The sequence below is a fragment of the Hesperophylax consimilis genome, chromosome 5 (genome assembly GCF_061612785.1).
Source record: "Hesperophylax consimilis isolate HC1 chromosome 5, BYU_Hcon_1.0, whole genome shotgun sequence".
NCBI lineage: Eukaryota > Metazoa > Arthropoda > Insecta > Trichoptera > Limnephilidae > Hesperophylax > Hesperophylax consimilis.
In genome coordinates, this window is record NC_142840.1 from 747,414 (window position 1) to 766,725 (window position 19,312).

General features: G+C 36.1%; 2 protein-coding genes across 2 annotated transcripts in view; both read right to left on the reverse strand.

Annotated features, from left to right (window-relative positions):
* Positions 1–8,175, reverse strand: part of Pi3K68D (phosphatidylinositol-4-phosphate 3-kinase catalytic subunit Pi3K68D) — a 49,081-nt gene extending 40,906 nt beyond the window's left edge. The window contains exons 1-2 of the mRNA XM_089631517.1: positions 7,801–8,175; positions 2,026–2,302 (exon numbers count right to left, since the gene is read on the reverse strand). Of these exons, the coding sequence (XP_089487643.1) occupies positions 2,026–2,302; positions 7,801–7,909 (386 nt within the window). The 5' untranslated portion in view covers positions 7,910–8,175. The remainder of the gene's footprint in view (positions 1–2,025; positions 2,303–7,800) is intronic.
* A 3,048-nt stretch (positions 8,176–11,223) lies between these two features.
* LOC149423396 (nose resistant to fluoxetine protein 6-like) overlaps positions 11,224–19,312 on the reverse strand; it is a 79,659-nt gene continuing 71,570 nt past the window's right edge. Inside the window, exons 5-12 of the mRNA XM_089631954.1 lie at positions 17,093–17,256; positions 14,818–14,986; positions 13,496–13,689; positions 13,281–13,406; positions 12,962–13,167; positions 12,689–12,831; positions 12,485–12,596; positions 11,224–11,407 (exon numbers count right to left, since the gene is read on the reverse strand). Of these exons, the coding sequence (XP_089488080.1) occupies positions 11,343–11,407; positions 12,485–12,596; positions 12,689–12,831; positions 12,962–13,167; positions 13,281–13,406; positions 13,496–13,689; positions 14,818–14,986; positions 17,093–17,256 (1,179 nt within the window). The 3' untranslated portion in view covers positions 11,224–11,342. The remainder of the gene's footprint in view (positions 11,408–12,484; positions 12,597–12,688; positions 12,832–12,961; positions 13,168–13,280; positions 13,407–13,495; positions 13,690–14,817; positions 14,987–17,092; positions 17,257–19,312) is intronic.

Here is a 19,312-nt window from a genome sequence, read left to right on the forward strand (position 1 = left end):
TGGAACTAGCCTGGGACAGAGACACCTGGAGGCGCCTTGTTCAAGTCACAAGTTCCGCACCGAATACGACAACGGGAATAAGATGATGAGTAATGAAGGTGTAAAGACAAATTGTCGAAAGCAGCTTGAGAGACCCCGGGCCTGCAATGGACAGAGGCTGTGGAACTAGCCTGGGACAGAGACACCTGGAGGCGCCTTGTTGAAGTCACGAGTTCGAATACGATAACGGGAATAAGATGATGAGTAATGAAGGTGTAAAGACAAATTGTCGAAAGCAGCTTGAGAGACCCCGGGCCTGCAATGGACAGAGGCTGTGGAACTAGCCTGGGACAGAGACACCTGGAGGCGCCTTGTTCAAGTCACAAGTTCCGCACCGAATACGACAACGGGAATAAGATGATGAGTAATGAAGGTGTAAAGACAAATTGTCGAAAGCAGCTTGAGAGACCCCGGGCCTGCAATGGACAGAGGCTGTGGAACTAGCCTGGGACAGAGACACCTGGAGGCACCTTGTTCAAGTCACAAGTTCCGCACCGAATACGACAACGGGAATAAGATGATGAGTAATGAAGGTGTAAAGACAAATTGTCGAAAGCAGCTTGAGAGACCGGGCCTGCAATGGACAGAGGCTGTGGAACTAGCCTGGGACAGAGACACCTGGAGGCGCCTTGTTCAAGTCACAAGTTCCGCACCGAATACGACAACGGGAATAAGATGATGAGTAATGAAGGTGTAAAGACAAATTGTCGAAAGCAGCTTGAGAGACCGGGCCTGCAATGGACAGAGGCTGTGGAACTAGCCTGGGACAGAGACACCTGGAGGCGCCTTGTTCAAGTCACAAGTTCCGCACCGAATACGACAACGGGAATAAGATGATGAGTAATGAAGGTGTAAAGACAAATTGTCGAAAGCAGCTTGAGAGACCCCGGGCCTGCAATGGACAGAGGCTGTGGAACTAGCCTGGGACAGAGACACCTGGAGGCGCCTTGTTCAAGTCACAAGTTCCGCACCGAATACGACAACGGGAATAAGATGATGAGTAATGAAGGTGTAAAGACAAATTGTCGAAAGAAGCTTGAGAGACCCCGGGCCTGCAATGGACAGAGGCTGTGGAACTAGCCTGGGACAGAGACACCTGGAGGCGCCTTGTTCAAGTCACAAGTTCCGCACCGAATACGACAACGGGAATAAGATGATGAGTAATGAAGGTGTAAAGACAAATTGTCGAAAGCAGCTTGAGAGACCGGGCCTGCAATGGACAGAGGCTGTGGAACTAGCCTGGGACAGAGACACCTGGAGGCGCCTTGTTCAAGTCACAAGTTCCGCACCGAATACGACAACGGGAATAAGATGATGAGTAATGAAGGTGTAAAGACAAATTGTCGAAAGCAGCTTGAGAGACCGGGCCTGCAATGGACAGAGGCTGTGGAACTAGCCTGGGACAGAGACACCTGGAGGCGCCTTGTTCAAGTCACAAGTTCCGCACCGAATACGACAACGGGAATAAGATGATGAGTAATGAAGGTGTAAAGACAAATTGTCGAAAGCAGCTTGAGAGACCCCGGGCCTGCAATGGACAGAGGCTGTGGAACTAGCCTGGGACAGAGACACCTGGAGGCGCCTTGTTCAAGTCACAAGTTCCGCACCGAATACGACAACGGGAATAAGATGATGAGTAATGAAGGTGTAAAGACAAATTGTCGAAAGAAGCTTGAGAGACCCCGGGCCTGCAATGGACAGAGGCTGTGGAACTAGCCTGGGACAGAGACACCTGGAGGCGCCTTGTTCAAGTCACAAGTTCCGCACCGAATACGACAACGGGAATAAGATGATGAGTAATGAAGGTGTAAAGACAAATTGTCGAAAGCAGCTTGAGAGACCCCGGGCCTGCAATGGACAGAGGCTGTGGAACTAGCCTGGGACAGAGACACCTGGAGGCGCCTTGTTCAAGTCACAAGTTCCGCACCGAATACGACAACGGGAATAAGATGATGAGTAATGAAGGTGTAAAGAAAAAATATGTACCTATGGATGTGCTCAATGCACTCCTTCAATTCCAGGTGTGCCTTGCCTCCTGAGGCGGGTCGTGTAAACGAGATCAGGTCATTGGTCTCGTTCTCAGTCTGGCAGCTGTTGGTGGGGCTGGTGGAAGTGGAGCGCACCTCCGATGGGTGCTGGGGGCGGGGGCGGCGTGCAGGACGTCGTGGGGGTGGCGGTAGTGCAGGGGGAAGGGTGGCCGATCCGGAGCGCGAACGTGTCGGACGCAGCGGCCCCTCCATGTCCAGCTCTGATGTGGGGCTCGCTGGAAATTATTGACAAATAGTGTGATTAAAGATTTTCACGGCCAAAAGTATTATGATGATTGATTTTTGGGGGTAACGTGCTGTGCTTCCTACTGATCCTCCTTGAGCAAAGGTTTCAGACAGCCTTGCAGTTTCCATCACTAGGACAGACATTGAATGCTGGCTAAAGGAGGAGGAAGCGCAATATGGACCATTACCCCAAATATGAATCATAATTTTTTTTAAAACATTTTCAGATTAACAACACAGAATACATGTACATAAACAATCCGCTTACTAAATATTCACATCGCGCACTATGGCAGATGACAAAAGAGGCACTAAGAAAAAAATTATTTTTATTATCATAATATATGCATCACACCTTATTCAGGTGTGGGGTGTAAGAATTTGGTGACTAAAAAAAATACTTGTGCTCACGTAAATATAAAAAACAAATAACGCTTTACATAAGATACTTATGTCCGCCCACATAATATTTATCTTACTGAAGAGATAAACTACAGAAGTGTGTTGTGGAAGTGTTTGTGCGTACAAAGCATGGTCCATTTTACCTTACTTCGGGTTAAATTGATCAAACATTTTCAAATACTGAAATTATTTCTTGACCAAATTCATTGACGTATCTTAAAATAAAAAAAAATTATGTGTTTAATGCACAAGAGTCACAACTGCTCCCTGTTAACCAAGACCAATAAGACATCCCCAATTGGGGTATGTTGTGAGGCTGAAGGGTATGGGGAAGAGAAGGAGATGGGGAGGGGTAAGGGGGGAAATTACATGCTATTCAGATCTGGTCACCAAACACGGCTAAAGCTATTTCAAGCAACGTTTTGATTCTGAACGGTGGTCTGAACTGAAAGTATCTACCACTCTGGAACGTGCCGCAATATGTAGTATACTGTACATTATTAACCCTCGAACCACGGAGGCAGTCAAAAAGGCTGTTTAGGCTCAGAAGTCGGAAGTGTAAATAAGTAACATCAGTTTTCTTTCAAATTAGTATATTTATTTATTGATGCACTTAGGTCTTTTACAAACTTAATATAAGTCGAAATTTTACGTAATGCAGAAATAATATTTGGGGGGACCCAGAAGAAACCGAAATGAAGTTGCGGTGAGCTTAGTTTATTAAGTTCAGGGTTCTGCCGGTAGGACTGTGTACAGCTACCTTTCCTCAGTTGGTATGCTAGGCACTGCGCTGGAGAAGTCGTTTTTTTGCGATGGCTGATTTTGGTGAACCTCGCGCGGCTGTGATGTTTAGAAAACTGACTCTGAAACTCTTGAAATGGCTTACAAGGATGATGCTAAGGGGAAAACTGAAATTTGAGAACCAAAAATGTTTGTGATTCTTGGTTCTCAGACTCCAAATTCTTCCATGACCTCACATAGAAAAAAAGAATCAGATTGTCTTGATGTTTGATCTCACTTGACAAGCTTTTTGGGTCGAGTTATGAGTCTTCCATTGGATTGATTGATTTGGAGTCTTCCATTGAATTTTCACTTTGTTTCAGGGTGTAATCCACAGCATCATGATTCGTCACCTGTGAAGACCAGAGGATAAAAAGTTTGGGTCATTTCTTTGTTCACAAAAATCAGCCATCTCAAAAATGACGAGCACACAAAACAATAGTCAACAAAATAACGGACCAGCCGAAAGGACGACTTATCCAGCGTAGTGCTTGGCATACTGACTGGGGAAAGGTAGCTGTACACACTTCTACCAGCAGAATGCGGTACTACGAAAACTAAGCAATATCAGTTCGGTTTCTTTTGGGTACCAATATTAACTTGTATATTGTATCAGTAGGTCAATAAATAATTATCATGTTACAAACACAATACAGAAATACATATCAGTTTCTTTCACAACTAATTATTTTTGCTTTGATGCAGGACGGAGGGGTTTTGAATGTATCGAAAAGGTCTGTATGTGTATTGGCAGTTGGGTGAAATCGTCCTAGTGGGGAGTGATATGAATGGTTAGTGCTACGGTTGTCACAGTGGAAAAGGCCTGTTTGTGTATTAGCAGTTGGGTGAAATCGTCCTAGTGGGAGTGATATGAATGGTTAGTGCTACGGTTGTCACAGTGGGAAAGGCCTGTTTGTGTATTGGCAGTTGGGTGAAATCGTCCTAGTGGGGAGTGATATGAATGGTTAGTGCTACGGTTGTCACAGTGGAAAAGGCCTGTTTGTGTATTAGCAGTTGGGTGAAATCGTCCTAGTGGGGAGTGATGTGAATGGTTAATGCTACGGTTGTCACAGTGGAAAAGTGGATTGTTAACACACTTAACATTTGAGATCAGTCTATGAAGTATAATTTAAAAGGTATAAGAATATCATTAATCATTCTCTGGGTAGAAAGTTGTGTAGCGATGCTATTAGAATATTCGGGAACGTCCGCCAATGCAAAACGCATCCTAGCTAGAACTCTCAAGATACGATGCTAGCATTCGGCGCACACCTACCTACAAGTATGAATATTCTCGACAAACTGGGCGCTATAAAACGGGCGCATCGAGATGTACTCAGTCAGTGCGAGCCCTGCGACTGCCTGCTGCCTACTAAGGCGGCTGGCAACTTGGCGGGTCCCCGCGTCGCGCCCCGCTGTTTCTTCACTGCGCCGCTACACGGACCTACTTAACTACGCCCGACTCTACACGGACTACGGATTATCATGGACTCCTCGGAGTCGGCGCCTTGGCCCCGTGGCTTCGTTGCCGGCCTGCATCTCCTGCACATCTGCCGACCAGGTCCATCACACCTTTGGCTACCCTGTTTCACACTGGAGTACCCTGAAGACTCCACGTCATCCCCAGTGCTGAACACATCCTCAAGTCCGTTCTCCATCAATGGGTGTCAACCCACTGACCACTACCGCCTCGACCACTCCACGGCCGTCATCGCCGCACACCTGGTATCATCGTCACCGGTCCGGAGTCATCTCACAACTGCGCTACTGACTCACCCCAAATAAACACTGTGACACAACAGCCACCTGTCTTTCATTGTCTCACTACCAGTTCCCCAAAGTAGTACATATAGATCACATATTCAAGGAATTTCTGATCAGTGATTTTTCTGGTGACTTGAAATACCATTTATTGTACCTACATCTTATTATCATTGATGAGCAGTAATGAATATACAAATCTTTTTCAAAAATTATTTTCTGGTTGTATAATCACAAATTAATAAACCATTTGCAAAATGTGATTGTGCAAATGGTTTTTTTAGGGTTGATTATATTATAAATCCGGTAGTAATTGTTATGAAATGTTTTATTTTTTATAGTGATTTCCTGTCAGAGTGATAAAACAACAACGAAAGTTTGACTTGATAATAAAACATTGAATTACATTTCGGTAATAATAAAATTATAAATTTTATGAAACTTCTTTACATCTTTAAAAATACGTAATAATAATTATCATTATGGGCACTTTTATCTTATTTACCAAGCACTGAATATCTAATTCCACAAAAGAGAAGATTTTATTATCTGATTATCATTTATGTGTTCTTATCATGACAGAGCATATTGTTTTATTATTTCCAGATAATTAGCAATACTACTAAATAATGATTGTAACAAAAAAGAAAGTACGAATTTTAATGAATACGTAATGGTAGCAGTGACAAGCTATGACTATAAAATAACCTTTGCTTCTCTTAGGATTCCCCACAGGCCGTGAAAATGTACCGCAGCCCAGAAACTTGTACAAAAAATAATGTATATTGTGTTTCACATGAAGCAGTAAAAACTCAATGGTGCGTTCTGGCTTCATTAAATTTGCACAGTTTTCTGTCTGAAATTTGTTGGTTAACACAACTATGTTCAGCTTGATTGAGATTGAGAGTATATTTTTTTATTGGGACAAGAACCTCTGATAATAAAATTGATAATGTGTTTCTTTAAAAACACATAAAAAATTTATTTGCATAAATTTTCATTGAATCAACCTATTTTTTTAAAGATAGACAAACATTCCCAGGTTACGAATAACCTGACAATATTTGAAAATCTCCTACTACCACCACAGTAAGCGGAAAATGTTGCTTGTGTTGTGATGGAGGACTTAGACAGCCGAGGAATTGAACACACTACGTCTGGATGGGACTGATGCCATCTCAGCCACTAACCGGTCGCCTAATAACAAATAAACAAGTCAGCTTTTTGGTAAAGTTGCCGAATTTCGCTGCACGCTTAGCACGCCAAATTTTAAAAAATTACACTTGGTTTTAACTTACTTACTACAAGAAACAATTGACAGGGGAGATGGTAAAAGATGCATTAAAGTTGAAGGTTAGGATATACACACAAAGAAATTATTATAGTCAAAATAAGAACCTAATAACCTCTTTTGTGTGCATGTCTTTCCATCTCCCCCACTTAATAGTTGTCCAGTAGTAATCAGATTGAATTTAAGTATTATTTTTAAAAAAACTGCATGCATGCAGCGGAATTCGGAAATTTTACCATTTTTTTTTTATATTAGATTGGAAAAAACTCTACCTTTAATATGTCGGGCTGCTTGAAAAGATAAGAGATATTTATTACATTAGACACTAGAATTACACAAATCCGAAGGTACTTAACTGGAAATTCAGAGTTTTAAGTGGAATAATGGCGATTGAGTATTACTCATATTGATTCATCAAATCGGTCACCAAAACCAAAATTTCAGTATTTGTTTCTTCCTCATCCACTCCATCTAATTGCGATCCATTTTTTGATTATTTTTAAATCCTTCGTAAAAAATGTAACATTCCACAATTCAAATAAAAAATCATTGATCCTGCTTTCAGGCAGGGAATAAATCCTTTCTAGAATTTATTAAAGATAAATAAAACAAACAATAATATTAAAAATTTAGTGGATATAAGATTTGATAAAAATGCTCTATTGTGTAAATAATTCATGGCTATTAATAAGAAAATATCATGATTTATTAATTTCTGTAATGATAAAAATCAGAATAAGATTATATTATTAGGCACATACATGATAATGCAATGGGTACTTTGAAACATTGAAGTAGGTACCTACCCAGACATAATATTATGACTCAGTTGAAATTACCACTCAAATGGGGTGTACGACCAGGGTAGGTACTAAAGGAAGAAGAGATTTCGTGGAATATAAGGGATAAAGGATAGTTTTAACTCACAATTTTTTTTAATGATATTGAGATACTAGATACGATCAACATGCATTTCATAATATTATGATAATTTGATACTACATAATACATTGAAGGAATAACTGAATTAGTTTTGATAAAGCTAATAATATCAATACATTTTTCAATAGTTGTGTTTTTAGAATTGTTTTTTTTATAAACAATAATTAACATAGTTTTAAAAAGCAACAAGAAAACAACAATGAAACGAGGTTGACTTGTACATTATTGAATGTATATTAGATATAACGGGAAAACACGCGGAGACAATAGGACGTGTTGGGGAAATACAGATTGTAATATCAAAATGATTACCTGAACCAGCGCTCCTCTGCTTTCTGAACTGTTCCAGAGCCAAGCTCTCCAGACTGAGAGCCTGGGCCCTCTCCAGATCAGCTTCGAACTGAATATCGTACTCAGACATTATGAAGCTTTACACATGACTATCACTACGATGTCTTTTTGATTGAAAATAATGTCACTTAACTCACACCATTAAAGCTTTGTTGTCGACATGGTCACTTGTCAGACAATCATCATTAGTCTATTAGCAAGTATAACTGAACACCACGAATCAAAAATCATCGCGATGCAAATATTAATATAATTTCACTGCGAACAGGTCACCCGGAAAATAAAACCATCGTATTTTAATGTAAAACTTTCTACTGTTCCAAATAACAAATTTAATGAAACGTCAAAGTAAAGAATGACTGCTTTCTATGGTTTGATGTAAGGTGTTGCCAGACATTAAAAAAAAGAAAACTCTAACAATAATTACATATTTTTTGGTTAGGTAAGGACCTACCAGCCTACGAAACAAATATAAATATTAATAACTAAAGATGGTATACAAACATGCACATTTTTTAACACGATTTTTGCGACAGAGCGGTAGTAACTTTATAGCTTCCCCACACATGCCCCACACTATCCGACTTGTCAAATAGTAGTTATAGTAGTAATTATTTATGAGTAGTCAGAACCTGACATGTCGAGTCGGATCACGTGTATTATTATTTTGCAAGTCGGATCGTGTGGAGGGCTTTTTATGGTTCATAACTTATCGGTCTTTTTTGTTTGTTTTTTTGAGATTGAAGAAATCGTGAACTGAAAGGCCTTTTAGGTTTATGAACAAAAAAATACCTAGACTCGAGGTTCTTAGAACCTAGACAAGCAAAAATTATGTCTATTAAATTAATGCGTAAATTACGCCTTAGCTAATTACGCTATGGAGGTTGTCTTAAATGGAGACTATTAATAATAATTTTATATCACTAAATTTATTGTCAAATAAACTACTATGATTATTTTTCCTTTTCTAACGTTATGTGCATGTTCTGAGCCATCTAATATTTATTTTTTCATTTTGCTCAGAAGGAATTATTTTAACTAAATATTATTCTCACGTACCTAATAGGTAGTAGCTGCAAATTCTGTTTTGATATATTCCTCGTCAAATGATCTATCATGACCCAATATTGATTACATCAAATTGTGCCATTGGAACAACATGATTCTATCTGACATTTTGTCCAAAACTAACATTTTGCACCAAGTTTGTTATAAAGGAAAATCTTCCGTCAAAATACCGGTAGAACAAAGACAGCATTAGTATGCGCCTGTGCTTTAAACATTCTAAAGATATGTGATCCATTTTTTAAGATGGGGAATCTATGAAAAGGTTTTTTTTAAGTATGTATTTTGGGCCCCCAGATCAGAGAGAGCTGACAAATTCAACAGTGGGGCGCATTTGAGATTTGTTCAGTTGCAGTTGGTCAGCAGTTGTGTGCTATAGGGCTTTCCAATAAGAGGTGTTATTTTGAATAGCCCGCTATTTCGGTAGATGTTACTTTTGAAGCTGTCATTTTTAGACATTTGACAAGTAAAAACTACGCCATTAATAAAAATGGAACGATACACGCTTCAACAACGCATTGAAATTATTAAAATTCACTTGATTGAATCAAATGCAAATCATCTTGAGTGATGAGGCCCATTTCCACCTCGGTGGCTTCGTTAACAAGCAATATTGTCGCATCTGAGGATCGGAAAACCCAAGAGTTATTGTTAAAAAGCCTCTCTATCCTCAACGTGTGACTGTTTGGGGCGGTTTATGGTCCAGCGGAGTCATTGGACCTTACTTTTTCGAAAATGAGGCTGGAGCAACAGTTACGGTGAATAGATTGCGCTATCAAGAGATGATTAATGATTTTTTACAGCCGGAATTGGATGGTATTTAACTGGACAACGTTTACTTTCAACAAGACGGCGCTACGTGCCACAAAAGCAACGAAACCATTGATATTTTACGATTGAATATCAAAATAACACCTCTTAGTGGAAAACCCTGTATTTACATTATCCAAAATATGTCCAACTTCCATGTTAGCTAGCAAATAATTATGCAAAAAAGTTGTTTTAAAATACTTATATATTTTATTTTTTATAACAACAAGCCTTCATTTGCAATTCAAGAGTGACTTAGTTCTGTTGAACTTCCACAGTCAGTTAAATATTTTTGGAGTAACATGGTTCCATTTGCATTGTTTTCGAACTCATTTGCTTGGGAAAACAAACCAGAAACTGAAAAAATAAATGAAAAATTTCATTCATGAAAAGTGAAATGCAGAACTTTTGTAATTGAATGATCTTTACGTTTTATAATTTGTTTTTCAATGCAAAAACATGGCATTTAGCCATATAAACGGATTAAAATAATCAGATAGAAACCTGTTGCTGAGAGCTTAGCTGATTTTCAAAGAACAAGGTTATATCTGTTTTTTGCTTAGTTTTGCTAAAAGTTAGGCGTTTTTTTGCTGCGAATGTTCTGAAACGTAAAGATAATTCAATTCATACATACGTTCTGCATATTCACTTCTTCATAAATTTCAAGTGAGGGCCAGTTGTTTCGGAAAAAAAAATACGTGTGAGAAAGTCATCACATCGTCAATCGACTCAATTTTTCATAAATTGGGTTGTTTCATAGTCCGTCAAGAGAAAATTCAACGAAAAATTCACGAAAATGTGATCACCCGAAGTCGGCCGGTTAGCACATTAATCCATTTTTTTAAGAATGACGCATGCGCAAACGTCACAATTGCGATCTGAATGCGAGCTGTATGTACCACAAAGGACCGATTACTGGTGATAACGACTCCACTATTTTGGTGTATAACGCAAAGAAAACCCAATAATTAAAATTTCAAAAGTTAACGGTTTTGTGGGAAGAAGTTTAGATACCTTTTCTACATTTGAAGTATTTTATTCGGTATTCAAACATTGAACATCAATATTTCAGTTTCATAATAATGGTAGATAGAACCTTGTTGTTCCAAGGGAACGAAATCCTAAAATCTGAAAAAGAAAAATCATTTGTTGTGCCCTTCTCACGTTCTGCCCCAAAGAAGAGAAGAGAAATCTTTTGTTCTTATCATTTATTTATTACAATTACCCTGTATCTTGTACGATGTGGTTTTTTGTAAGTATGCAGTGTAATAATAATAATATCAAGGCTTGTAACCTTTTGTGGGGCTGAACAAATGCGCTGTACTCTCATGGCTTGGCCTATCGCTCGCCGTACATTTGCCAATGGTAATGTATAGCGAGCGATTTGCTGAAACAGGCCAAGTGGTCTGTCACAGGCAAGATTTTCTAAGGAACTGAACAATAATAATAAATTAGTCGTCATACTTAAAGAACATTTATTTACAAAAAATATATACAAAATGAGTTATAGTCTAGTAAAACTAACGTTATTTACAAATTACTTAAAACAAGTCAGATTATGAGAATCAGGTACCTCGTTGGTTTTTAAATGTAAAAATAAATAGTACATTTTTATTAAAAAAAAAATATTATCTTCGCGTGCTTTCCAAATCCTGTTTTATCTCCTCCCTTGGAGTCCTTCTTTGATGATTACCTGATAAACAAAACAAATATTACTATTAAAATTCCTTTTTAAATTATGTTCTTTATAAAATTCCACAAAAGATCTTGAGAATTTCGTTCCTCCGTAATTTTTTTCTTCTTCTTAAGAACCAGCTGAATTACTATAGCAGTTTGTCAGCAGGTTAATTTAACCTATATTTTAATGTACTTTTTCATAGCACGTTTTCAACAAAATATTACATTTCATATGATAGGTGAATAAAGTTAGAAGAATAACATGAATCTATCCATCAAAATGTATACTCAAATAAAGTATATATTTTGTTACCATTATAGTGTTAGATAAATTAATTTACATAATTAATATACGTAATTTTTATATAATTATTTCTCCCCACTTGTTCAGCTGTTTTATTTAAGATTTGAAATGTGAGGTGGCCATTTTCTTACCTGAACAAGAGCATTACTCGCAAAAATAAGGCAACGATTACACTGATAAATTTTCATTAGATTTTTTTGGGTAAATATAATAGCTTTGTTTAAAAAATTGTACCTTTTTTCTTTTTATCTAAATTTTATCTGGCTTTTATAATTTTTCCTTGAAAACCAAAACATTGTATAAAACTTCGGACGGGTTATTTTGCAAAATTTGAACAATTCTTGTAATTTCAATTTTAAAATTCATCTGCTGTGAAAGTCCTATTAAAGTTCTGCGGTTATTAAAATACTGGAAAACAACCAGGAAGGACGCAAACTTCGATTTTTACATTGAAATTTGATGAATTGTTCAAATTCTATGAATTAACCCGTCGTTAATATTTAATGTGTATTCTTAAATCATCGAAATATGTTAAAAATATATTAGAATACCCACGTACAGGTTTTGCCTTTGGGTTATTTTTTGTTAACACTTTTTTGTATATTTTTTGTATTCTTTTCACTTTACTACATTGCATTTTATAACTGTTTTAATGTAACAATAAATTTCAATAAAAAAAATAACTTTGTTAGGATTTTTTCATAGATTATCATAAATGAACCACCCCAAAGTTTGTCGTTATAAGCGTGGAACAAGGTTATATATATATACTATACAATGTTTACAAACCTAATGCTTTCAGCAATATTCTTTCGAAACCATGAATTGGTGATTCGAACATAACACATAGCACTAGTGCTCCCGCAAAGGTCTGAAGAATGTGTGAGAAGCATAAGACAGTCTGAAAATACAGTAATATTAGTTACACCGTATTATGAGTCAAATATATATTTAAAGAAGCTAGTATATAATAAATTAAATTAGTAAACATACCAAACCGAAAATGCTCAAATGGATTGAATCTCTCAATGTTCCCAGAGAGTGAAGTTCAACTAGACCATTCACTAAATAAGCACAGAATGTCAATCTTCCCAAAGGAATTAAAGGCTTCCACAAAAATATTCTTCCAAGGGGTCCTGAAATTATAAAGCAACATTAAAAAATATTATATAAAAATAAAATTCATAATTACGAAATAGTTAAGGTTGTGAAAATTCTCTAAAATGATCTTCTGATGACAACGTGGACAACAAAAGTAATAAATACCTCCGTTTTTAGTTGAGCATACAATCAGAAGCCACCCAGTGGATGCCGCCCACGCCACCCGATGGAGGGCAGAGTAAGTGGCGGCGTACAGAGGATTGTAGGTGTAATAAGACTGGAAGAATATGGATACTGTGAATACAGAACTTGCTCCACAAATAATCGCCAAAGTCCACCCCACTACCAATTGCTTTGTTTTCAGTTTGATCCTGAAACAAAAACAAAGAAATGTTTCAGAAAACTCACGGTGATGTACATTAAATAAGCACATCTTTCATGGATACTAAACAAAAATTGTGCCTCGAGTGTAATTAGGTCTTACCCGTTCGTCTGGATTTTATGGAGAATATATCCACTAACAAGTCCGATGAAATACGAACTAGCCCTCATGTGAGTCTTTATGTAAGCTTCCTTGAAGTAAAAGTTACTAGCGATATCCACAACCTCCCTGTAAAAATGGAAAATTTATATTAATTTAATGTATTCATTCTATTAACAAAATAACAGTTCATTAAAAAACAATGCTTAAACTCATACTTTGGAAATGGTAACAAGGTTGGATCCAATTCTTGCCAGTATGTCACAACAAATGGAATAAACGTGGCCACACAAGTAACTACTCCAAGAATCCATTCGCCAACCCTTTGCCACCTCCACAGAGGGTAGATGATTGCTGGTGCCAAGAAGAATAATTGAGTGTCAACGGACAGGTACCAGGATTGGAACATACACTGTAACAAAAACATGGAATTACTACAAGTAATCAATAGTCTTCACGAATAAAAAAATTGTGTCAGTGATTTATATTGAAAAGATAGCACCACATGATATCAAAAGTGATCAATTAAATGTGTGTAATCCATTATCTATTCGATTTCGGCCAGCTTTGGTCAATAAACGGGTTTAGGCCGCGGTTACGGCAGAAAAGTAATAATTATTCTAAATGTACGTGCATTGAATACTTATACAGGACATTTTTATTAAATAGGAACCATTGATGAACTATATTTAGATGAGACACGAAGCGAAAAAATATGTTCTAATTATTTAGAATCAAGTGACCTCCAACTCTCCCCACACTCAACTAAAACTACCGAACCCGGTCTACGCGCAGCGCTTATCGCGTTCTTATAGTGCACGGAGAAAAATGAGTGAGGTTTTTTAAATCAAAATACTGTTCAAAATGTGACTGCATGACCATATACTTATAAAATATTAGTCATTCAGAATATATCTGAACACGTGTTCCGACTTCCTCATAACATATTCGTGCATTACTGTAATTAAAATTGTCAATTAAATCATTATAGGTCTCCAGTCCCGTTTTTGACAGGAACACGTATAATTTGACAGGATTTTAATAAAATTAACAATATTTCATAACAGTAAGTTTTCTGTGTGTTGAACACATTACGAAGAGATAGTACGTAATAGCACCTCTAATTGTACAGTCTATGAAAGAAACACATTTTTTTCTACTTTCAACGAAAATTCTTTGATGCTTACATACTTTGATAACTATATAATTTGTAAGACCCACCAAAAAGGAAAATAAATTGATTTATAAACAACATTTTATACCTAAGAGTATTAGATAATATTACACGATATGTTCTTTGGAGTTCCATGAAAAATCAAAACAGTCTTAAAAAGTGTTCTAGTTTGTCCGGTAACCATTTTAAGATTGGGTACCTAATCATCTATCTTGGTGAAAAAGTTTCCTAATCAAATAAAGAAATAATTTTAACCCTTCTGATATCTACCTAACATATTCTATTACTTTTGAACCCATTAGACATATTATCGTTTTGCGTTCTAGAGTTAAATGTGTATAGATATCACACCAAGTTACAACTTACCAAGTTTTCAGTATTAACGTAGTTATTGATGTAAAGAATGTTGGTCCACCATGATTCGAGGCACCTTTCTTTTTCCACCTGCATTTTGGCATCCCAAAGAGGTCCACTACCCAATTTGTCTAACCAAGTCATATACAGTGAGATCACCACGAAGTACGACGGAGTTACCCTGAGTAATAAAAGAAATTATAAGGATTATGGTTAAGTTTCACATCATCATTAAAATACTAATTTCGGTTATCTGTGCGTTAGTTCTGGGTGAAATCTGTTTCACTGAACTGAAATTTGCTTTGAATTGAAGGGTTATTGTATTTAGGGTTATTGGGAAATGATGGTGTGAAGAATTGGGCGAAATAACTAATTATAGTTAGTTTACATTTACAATTTTGGATTTGCCCTAGTGCCCCCGTGTGGGTTAGGTGTAAAAAAACCTGCAGAATTTATTATTAATTATTTATACTTGAATTTACTATTCTAAAGATATTTGAAATGTGAATAATTACTTTTTAAATTAAATCTTGACAAGTCCTGCGCTTTTTCCATTTTCACGAAAGCGTTATTTAATTTCTGTAACTAACTAGATTTACTTAAGGTTCGTCAATTGTCTTTCTCTAATTTGTAAACTAATTATAAAAAAAATATATATTTTGGTTTTACGCCCGGCTGGGCTTTTACATAGATTTAAAAAAACAGTATATAAAAAGATAGTGAGCTATCGAAAATTATACAAATAAATAAATTATGATATAACAGTAAAATGATAAACTGAATAGAAAACAATATTAGTAAAACAAATATTTGTTTTTGAAAGGCATGGATTATTATGTTTTATACTTTCAACATCACAAATCCTACAATAACTATAATATCCCGTGATTTTTCACGGGCCTGCGCTATTTCATTATATTTTTGGTTGGGACGTAATGTAAATCATTTTTCGTTTTTCCCAATGGGTAGATATTAATTTAATATTTTTCTATATTAATATTAACGAAATGTTTATTTTATTTTAAATAAGTTAATAATCTGGTTATTAAATAGATACACTTGCTTCCCCACACTTTAAAAAGTACGGCTGCGCGGCCTGTTTCATACAAAATTTAGATTTGGATTTACGGCAAAAACACCAAATTAAACTCATGAGTTAAATGCATTTATCTTTTTTAAATCAAAAGGAATGAAATTATATGTGTGTCGTATTTGTAAATTTTGTTACTCTAATTCTACGTATACACCCGCGAGCCGAACTGCAGAACTGAACCTCAACTTATAGGAAAGAAACGAAGCGACCGCAAATGGCGCGAAACGCCGCTTGCAGTTGCTTTGTTCCTTTCCCGAATTTGTGGTACGGTTCGCGTTTCGGTTCGAAAATGTGGTAACCGGATAAATCATCACAATGATTATTCATCACATCTTTAAAAAGTTATATCAAGTCATGGAAAGTGATGAAACAATAACTTTATTAACTGGGTTATGTAAGTTAGGTTAGGTTAGGTAAAAAAAAATTCATCGTTTCTAATGACTTTATATCACTTTTTAAAAGTGTGTTGAATTGTCACTGTGTTGAGTTATCATGGAACCGAAAATGTTTACATACCCCAAGATAAAGTTCTAGAGTCATAGTTGGAATCTCTTATCTTCTACAACAATACAAGTCTCCGCTAATTTGAATGTACTAAATAAAAGGGACATTTCACCGGCTTCGTCCAAATATTCAAACATGAAACTAAACGCTCTGTTTTGTTTGACAACATATTTACTTTTTTGCTCAATAATAATAACGGACACATACACTAATACAGTAATAAGTAAACAAAATACTACCACAGTGGCATGGGACCCCTTCCCGCTACCCGCTGCCACAACCCTTCGTTAGAGCGGGATGGATGTCGATTGTGAAAACGTTCCCTTTAAAGCTACAGCAATGATTTGTTGTTCCGGATTTTTTTTGTTTACTCGACACATTCTTAACATTATCCAAAAACCAGTAGCGTCGTTTACAAGATAGGTTTATTAGATCCGAGAATATTTCTCTACTAAATGGGTTATTAAATTAGTTGATTAAGAATGTTATGTAACAAATTATTATTTTGTATCTTTGCTTTATAATTACAATTTTTAATATTTTTAAATGTATAATAGAAAAAAAATGTTACAAGGCACGTCTCATAAAAAAATACAAGTTCTGAAGTGACGACAGTTTTCGTTTACATTCGAATTTATTTTCTCATATATTATTTAAAAAGCATTTCATAAATTTGTTTTTAAAGCTCACCTCAAATATCTGAACAGATAAATAGGAATGACATTAACATGTCCCTTCCTTTTGTCAAATTCCACCAGAAGCAGTCGGCAGAACAAGAAAGCACTTATTAGTAAAAAGGTATCAACCAACAAGGGATTGCTCAGTAACAAGGTATTTTCCACCCTCTTCAGCATCTGGAAATGATAAAAAACATGTTTTAGGCAAATGTGATAAATGATACACGATAATAAAATATACATCATTTGTTTGAATAAGAAAAAAAAGTACAATGTTCGTACTCCGCTCATCTAAATACGACCAAATTATTGAAATAACACTTTGTTTCATCAACAGTACAATAAACAACTGTTTATGTATGAAATAGGTTATTATATTCTTCTTAGTCTGAGTTATTTAAATAATTTGTGCGTATTTAGATTGAAGCTAAACACTTTCGGCAAACGTCACATCATACTAACACGAAAAAAATGGCGCCGAAACGGTCAAATTTTGTAATTTCGTAAAAAAGTCGCACTAAAATGCATCTTTTAAAATCCCAGCGTAAGCAAGTAAATCTTATTTGATGAATTTGTGTTATTTCACAATTTGTTCATTTAAAATAATATATTGTATAGGTACTTGCTTTACTTAATAAATAATATATAGAATTTTTTGCGGCACGTTCCAGAGTGGATGATACTCTCAGTATCGCCCTGTTGTAAGACCACAATTCAGAATTGAAGCGTTGTTTGAAATGGTTTTCGCCATGTTTGGTGACCAGATCAGCCTTCCTCTTCCCCATCCCCTTCCACTCCCCACTACCTTCAGCCTCACGACATACCCCAATTGGGGATCCCATAGTCTCACTGCCTCCAGATGGTCGGGAGCAGTTGGGACTCTTGTGGGGTATTCGAAATAGCGAAATACGGAATACCATTTAAAATTAGGCACTTAAAAATAAAATTAAAACACTACTACAGATTAACAAATACAGACGTCTAACCATTTGTTGGGCACCGAAGGGGGAGAAACCAGATAGTGTTTTAGTAACACGGAGATAACTAAAAAAAACATGACCAATGAAAATATTGCATCACTAACTGGTCCGTAGAATGAGCTTGTCGCAATATTATGAACATATTATATACAGGGTGTATCGGCACTAACCCGACAAACTTTAACCAGCTATTCCTTAGCACATTTGGAGTAAAAAATGTTATGTGCACTTTGCTGTCCGGTAACGTTTTTTTTTAATAAAAAATTAATTAAACATATTTTCACCACATGTCACCACTGTTTTATCCTTTGTCAAAATTTGAAAGCAACATCGCAACTCTCGCGTGTTGCTGCGAACGAAGCCCGTATTACATAATCCAGTACCAGAAAAGAAATATTTTATTTAACAATAATGATTATTCACATTTTTCGTATGCGAATCACTGATTGTCTTCTTGTATTGTACACATCAGTTTTATTTTTGTATCTAAATTGTTTCACCTCTGGAATGCTTTGGTTTCACCTCTTACGCGTTTCACGTATTAAATAGTCTAATTTTGAAACTAAGAAACTAATTAGTAGATTTCCTGAATTTATAATCGAAGTCCAATAATTCTGAGCACTTTTAAAAACAATTTTCCTCACTTAGGTACTTATCAATAATAATAATTGGATTATTTGAACAGCGCCGTTGTTTTTTAAATCACCGTAAGTGCTCTGTCAAAATGTTACTTGCTAGGCTATCCTACAACGTATATTTTTTAATAAATTTAGTTATTTACAACTTCGCGGAATGTGATTTATGAATATTATTGCTTATGTTAAAAGCCTTCCAGAATTACCGGAATATAACGAGCAGCTTGACACACTTAAGTTTATTTCCACTAATTTGAAGGTACAAAGAATGTATAGTTTTAAAAACAATCCCGATGAATCAAAAAACGGTTCATATAAAACTGCTGCGCAACACACTGAGACAAAGGAAAGCACTCACACAAACGTCATGACTGCATTGGATTGACCACCTGCAAATGAATGCTGCCAGATTGCTAATTTATTTAAACAATAATTATTAAATTTTATTTAAAATATCGCAATTTTTTTAAAAAATCGACAATAAATTACAACTATAATTTAAAAAAAATATTCTTAACCCCACGCTTTTTCGTAATTGATTAATTAATTCAGAATTTAAACGTTGCTTGAAATGACTAGCCGTATTTGGTGACCAGATCTGAATATCCAGGTTCAGAA